General features: G+C 35.6%; 1 protein-coding gene across 2 annotated transcripts in view; it reads left to right on the plus strand.

The window, feature by feature from the left end:
- Window positions 1-6,170: 6,170 nt before the first annotated feature.
- The window catches only part of lmna (lamin A), a 142,903-nt gene continuing 142,034 nt past the window's right edge, over window positions 6,171-7,039 (plus strand). Inside the window, exons 1-2 of one of the 2 annotated variants that reach the window (XM_051922969.1) lie at window positions 6,171-6,298; window positions 6,428-6,804. In XM_051922969.1, the coding sequence (XP_051778929.1) occupies window positions 6,689-6,804 (116 nt within the window). In that variant the 5' untranslated portion in view covers window positions 6,171-6,298; window positions 6,428-6,688. The remainder of the gene's footprint in view (window positions 6,299-6,427; window positions 6,805-7,039) is intronic. The other variant, XM_051922967.1, reaches the window with a different exon arrangement.

A 7,039-nucleotide genomic window follows, 5' to 3' on the forward strand; every position in this document is an offset into this window, starting at 1 on the left:
AGTTCAGCGAAATGCACTGAATTAGATTAGTTCACCTAGTTTCTGATGTAGGCATGCATGCTTGTTAAAAGCAATTTGCTTGTTAATTTACCATGCATCTTGTTCAATTTTTACTTAGAGTGCAAGTTTAACGCAAGACCTCATTTTGACCAATGCTGAAATCGGAGGACTGCATTTCAGCAGCACAAAGACAACAGTACAGTAGCATATACCTTAGTATGCTACAGAACACTGGAATTCGGACAGCTAATACTAAATGTGTATACCTTGCCTATTTCATATAAAATACATGGTCTAGATTTGAATGACTTAAGGCAGCATCAATGTTTATACAATCTAGAAACTGCTGAAAAGATACTGTAGATGTGTCTGCATATGTGTTTTTTAAATGCTTCTTATCCTGCATAGTTTCTAGTGATAGCGGAGAAAAATTAATACGTGATAGAGGAGAAAAATTAATACTGTTACATGTTATCTTGTAGAATGGAGATCAAAGCATTGATGATATAATACAAGCTAAATGTGACCAATGGTGTACAATGGCAAATGATGTGAAAAAAGTCCATAAAAAATGAAAAAAAAATATGATGCAGCTGCAGTTACCCAAAATTACCAAAGTTCTGCAGCTTCAGTATGTTTCATGGGATTCTGGCAAAAGCTTGACAGGCTGAATTGATTCCACAAACAAAATATCTTCATTTTAAAAACTTTACAAAAAATTCAAAATAAAACAGTTTACACAAAAATAGAGAAAAGATTGGTATTGCAAAGAAAAGAAAAGTTCTTGTTTAAGAGAAGTTCTGTTTAAAGCTTATAAGACTTGTTTAATTTCTTTAAGTTTCCTTATACAGCTGGACCATTTCTAAATGGTCAGAAAACTGTATGTCTATCCCATTTTCATACTGTAAATGGGTCTTTCAGTTCCTGCTAGCACTGGGACCTATTCTAAACAACAACTGATTTAATTAACACACTGTACCTTAGATATGGCAACTTATAGGGGCAAAAGACTATATCATTGTCTATGGCTATGAAAGAAAATTATGTTCTATTCAAATTAAGCAAACACTAATATAAGTTTAACTTAAGACATTAACTTTCTAAGATTGTCTCTTACATATCACATTACTCATCTTGCATAATCTGCATGTTATTTATCCAGTAATATACTCACAACGCATGCATTTTTTTGCTAAAAAGTGCTAATTAGATACTTCAGAAAAAAATCAAGTGCACATCAATAACAGGAAACTCAATTCACATGAGATTGCCTTTTTGAATTTAAAATCTACCTCTCCAATTAATTTATTGGTCAAATTTTATTTTGGCACTTCACTCTCATACAAAAGGCAGTACAGAACAAACCAGTTAAGAACAATTGTATTACCTCTCTCTTAATTCTTAATGTAGACCTTGAAGCCCACCTGATAGAAAACAAAAGGAGTGGGATCAAGAACACTTATAATTAAGGCTTCTTTGTGTTTTAAATATTGCACACAATACCATAACACAAACTCAAGCCTGCAGTTCCAACCTTGCTTGATGAGTCAAATGTGCATTGAGCCCATTTTCATTGTTTGGTTCTACTATTAAGGTCTTAAACAGGGGTTACTTACATTTCATGTCGAAGATGCACAAGACATCATCCCATCAGAACTCATCCCATACATTGATTAGCTCAAAATGATGCCACTGCAACTTTCACCATGAAAAGAAGATGGAAAGTGAGCAAATATAAAATGTTAATTTTGAACATTTTCATTCAACTATAATATAATATAATATAATATAATATAATATAATATAATATAATATAATATAATATAATATAATATAATATAATATAATATAGGCAGCAGTACATTTTAATATTGCTTCAAAATGGCATTTCAGCATTAAGATTCTCTGAATCATATCATGTTACTGGGCTCATTTTAACTAGTATATTAGCTTTATTTTTTTAAGCATTAAGGAAAGTCCCCGCGCAAGGTAAACTTTCATTGAAACATGGTCAGAATGATAGATTTTTTTTAAAGGATCGATTTATTTACTCAAACAAGTAACTCTTTTACATAGCCAGTTAATCAGCTAACAAAAGCTGCAATACAATGGCTACTATACGCCCTTGGCTTTGTAGGTTCTAGTGAAATAGCTGATAACATTGTGAAACAATTCATACTGTTTAAAGTACGTATTTGAAACATACTGCACTTAACATACTAGAGACATTTTCTGTGTGGTGAATATCTGAACTACCTTTTAAAATTTATTATACCAACTAAAAATTAAAGTAATTAAAGTAAAGTTTCTGTATCTGTTAAAGTGTTTCATTGGCTATTTGTGCCATTTTAACCAATTAATTTATTAAGATGTTACTAAAATCAAAATACTACAAAAAATGGTGCCATGTTCCTAACACCAACTGCACTGTTAGACCAGTGCTAATGGAGTAAAAGATGTGCCCCAACAGACCTTCTTGCCCAAACTAGACTACTTTGATTCGCCACAACTCATTTTTTCTGGTAAACTCTTTCATTTCTGATAATATAATGTATTTTCTCTGGTATAACATTTTGCTTGTGATTAACATAATTGACCTTTTTTGTGTTTTAAACTTAGCAGTGTTCCGATTATTTATTTCCTTTAAAATGCAAACATGCAGGATTTTTCCAGGAAAAAAAAAAGCATTTTGATCAAACATGCAGTCTATTGTGGGTAACTCTTAACGACACACTCACACCTATTTACATTTTTTCTTAGTTGCCCAAGTAGTTTGATCAAGACTGAACTGCATGTAGTCAATTCTAAATGGCATATGAGCAAAACAGCAAATACTTTAGCACAATGGCAAAAAAAATTCATAATGCACATGTCAATTGGCAATTAACTTTTTGTAAAAGACTAAATACAGTAGTCATCAGTATATACAAAAAAACAATTGAAAGTATCTAGTCAAGCAAAGCACGATAAAATGTCCCCAGTTAAAAACAATCAATCCCAAAAAACTGTCTCACAGTGGTTCCATTATCTACTGAATTGATCAATCATTGCAAATCTGTTGATACACGAATCATAACATAATAACATAAAAGTGGGTGGTAAAGTTAGAAAATGAAAGGAGAGTACCAGAAATAGGAAGAGTACAGACACAAGCTGAAAGAACCAATGGGAGATGACTGTGAAGAATAGAGATCTCTAATAACATGCAAGCAGCTATTGTCAACAATGTCCTAAATCATAGCTTGTTCGTGTGTGAGGTTGGCATAGTCAAATGTGCCACATTAATTATTCTGAAATTCATGAATGAGAATCAGTAAGTTGCCACAAATCAAATTTACACCTGTAAGTTATATAACTAGTATATATCCCAACAACAGGGCCATGTAAAACACCAAGCCTCATCATATCTCTTGATAGGTTTTACAGAGATGTCTGTGGAGGAACAGAATGGTATGATCAATGGCTCACACTATGTTGTACTATGGGATGATGAATCTTTCTACCAATGCAGTGACAGACTGGTTTCAAACTCAACCACGCATATCAATGGAATTCCATTCACCATTCTCCTAACTGTTCAATCCTATTTGTATTTTTATTGCTGGAAATGGAAGGCCTACAACAAACATCCTTAAGTTCAAATGTCACTGATGGGTACTATTGAGTGATCCTAGTCCAAGTAATCACTATGCTAAACTTCCATGGTATTCCCCCTGCTGCATCCCATTCTATGTGATGTTGATGAAACCATGTGGCCCACAATAAAGGACAGTCAAGTATACTGTATTTCTGTTGAGATGTATAATTTTTTTAACAGCACTATAAACATGTGAACAGTTTTTTTCTTTGACAGTGAAGACCATGTTTTTTTTTATTATTGCATCTCAATATGTTTATTCATCCAAGTTAATACTTATGCACTAGGTATTAGTGACGTAATGCTGTGTGCTTCTCTTATTTGATTTATTCACTTCTGAACAAGCATTTATTGTGTTGATTGGACAAGTAAGTGTGTTAGTGTTTTGCTGCATGTGTCAACTGTTCTCAGAATATCTATACTATGTTGAGTGCTGGATACCAAACTAGCTGAGGTCACCAATAAATCTAATATTCACATATCCCCAATGGTCGAAACAACCCAAATACTAAATGAAAAGCCATGTACACTTCGAAAACACACAGCCCCTACACAGACAGGCAGAAGCACTAGCTTGTCATTGCCATGGAGCTGAAACTTGCAGAGAAACTAATCAATTTTATAGAGTTAACTTATTATTGATGAAAATTACAACTTAATTAATGAAGATTCCATCTGTAAGTAAGCATAACAAGCTCAGAACACTAAAAGAACAGAAACCATGAAAAGGGTCTGTTCTGATTAGAATACAATTTCACTAACAGTGTTGGCAAAAGGAATGTTGTATGAACCAGGGAATAACAGCCCAAAATAATGATATAGTAAATGGATCAAAATTATTTAATGGTGAGAATACCTAACACTTTTATGCATTCTTATACTTCTTACACCTCTGGGTGTGGCAGTGAAAATTAAATCGGGAAGATGAGAATGAGGGTTCACTGGAAAAGAGGAAATGCAGCCAGAATTTAGACTGTATTCATGTTTAACAAAATTTGGTGGGAATGAAAGCAACCCACCCAGTTAAACAGTCAAACACATATTCTTAAGCTTTAAAAGAATAATCATAAACTAGTGCAGGTTTCTTCTGGAGCCTTGTTTTTGCCAAGTTGTGGTGATGCACACATATGTGGGGAAAAAAAACTAATATTACAATAGCCAAGCAGGTGGTAGTCCATGATGCTGATTCATATTGTTGCATTCTGCAATGGCAATACATTTGTCATGAAAGGAAAAACAGTCAAATGATGAGATAACTAGCTGGCATCACAAAATGAGCTTTGACAGTTGTTCTCAAACTGTTGCACACCGGCAGGACCTGTCACACTGGTGAAAGGCTTGGAGTAGCTATGGCAGGACAAAATGAACTGTGCCACACCAAGATTATAAAATAGCTGGTAGGCAGGCAGGCCAAGGTTCATAACAATAGATTGACATTTCAAAGGTTTACTTGAGTGAACATGTTGTATTGGACTGATGTGCAAAAACTGGCCTCAAAATGTGCCCCAACAAGAAAATATACAACCAGACTCTATCGTACTACTGGCAAGCCAATTTGGCCCACAGTGGACTGGGAAAATACTAAAATGCTAATAGCACACCATGTAACAGGCAGAGTGGTAACAGAATTCTTTGAGACAGACATAGCAAGATATTAGAGCAAACAGTGACCAGTGCATATGACTCAGCTGAATGTTGTATGAACTAAATCTTTTTTGTTAGCTCACAGTCCAGAAGTGAACAAAGATAAAGTTTTAAATAGATTAAGAAACTTAACTTTATTCCCTCCTTTTACTTTAACTGCTCCAACGCAAGTTTCTTTACTTCGAATTTCCATATGGCAAATGTGACACTGGGGTACCCTTGAACAAATCCTCCTTTTGATACAGAGAATAAAAAAAAATAAAAAAATCAACATAAAGCTGCAAAATTGATACAAATATTGGGAAGAATTGACTTTTAGTTCAAGGGAGTACAGCCCTATTTAGACTTTATGAGGGGTGGAGTCCTGACACGCATCCGGCGTGTTTCAAAATGTTGAACCATCCAAACATTATGTAGTCAATAATATGAGAGCAGTTCACTGATTTAAGTGGAATACTATAGTCCTTTCCATATCGATAAAATCACTTTATCTTTGTTAGGTTACTGACACTTCTAAACTGACTTGTTTGCTTTGGTAAAAGGTAAAGCTTTAGGCTGTGTGAAAGTCTGATTCAGAGTTCAGCTTATGCTGTCTCTGTAAGAATCAGAGCCAAGACTGTTCCTTGTCAGCAGACAGTACTTTCATTTACAAGCTCTTTATTATATAATTCAGTTCATGGTTTCTATCATTTAGATGTATACAAATCTAATTAAACTGACAGCAGATTAGTCCCCAAGACTCCCACTCAAACCAGCAGAACTCCTACGTGTAAAGGTGATTATTACACGGGGCTTAGGGACCAGCACCACATACAAACAGCTTTCTGGCAGACAGCTAGACTAACTCCACCCTTCTCTCTACTGCTCTCTCTCTCTCTCTCTCTCTCTCTCTCTCTCTGGCTCTCTCACACACCAAAAATATATGAGCTGGGAAAGTCTGATGAGAGTCACTCAAGAGCAGGAGCCAGAGGGAGCAGCTGAAGAGAAGAAAGCCAGAAACACACAGAACTTCAGAAGGTATGGTATCCAAGCCAAATAAACAACTAGAAGTGACCTTGCAGCATTCCAGTCAAGGGTCATTAACACACTGTTTAAGTGTCCGGCTTTTCCTGAGCTTAACTGTTTATTGATTTACTTTTGTTTCAGTCAATAGCAAATTAATGCCTTTTGAAAAGATGGAAACTCCGTCTCAGAAACGTGCCAGCACCCGTAGCTCCGGTACACCACTTTCACCTACTAGGATCACTCGTCTCCAGGAAAAGGAAGAGCTGCGTGACTTGAATGACCGTCTGGCTGTGTACATTGACAAGGTGCGCTCTTTGGAGGTAGAAAATGCTGGCCTACGGCTGCGCATTACTGAATCTGAGGAGGTGGTCAACCGTGAGGTGTCAGGCATGAAGACGGCATATGAGACTGAGTTGGCAGATGCTCGGAAAAACACTTGATTCAGTGGCCAAGGAGAGAGCACGACTGCAGCTGGAACTGAGTAAAGTCAGAGAGGAGTACAAGGAGCTCAAAGCAAGGTATGTTGTGTTTTTCAGCACTTTCACCTCCTCTCCAGCTTGAGCATAGTGCCACCTGGTGGTTACATTTTGTAAATGTTTTTTATTAATTGGAATTCATTTGTTGCCTGTCTTTTCATGTTGGTTGTTTTTGCAGTTTATGCAAAAATTCACTTATTAGATGAAACAGAAGCATTGCTCACAAAAGGTTTCCTAGAAGTGTTAGTTTTTATGTCATTGCTTGAACATAATACGT

The sequence above is a fragment of the Erpetoichthys calabaricus genome, chromosome 2 (assembly GCF_900747795.2).
Source record: "Erpetoichthys calabaricus chromosome 2, fErpCal1.3, whole genome shotgun sequence".
Taxonomy (NCBI): Eukaryota; Metazoa; Chordata; class Cladistia; order Polypteriformes; family Polypteridae; genus Erpetoichthys; species Erpetoichthys calabaricus.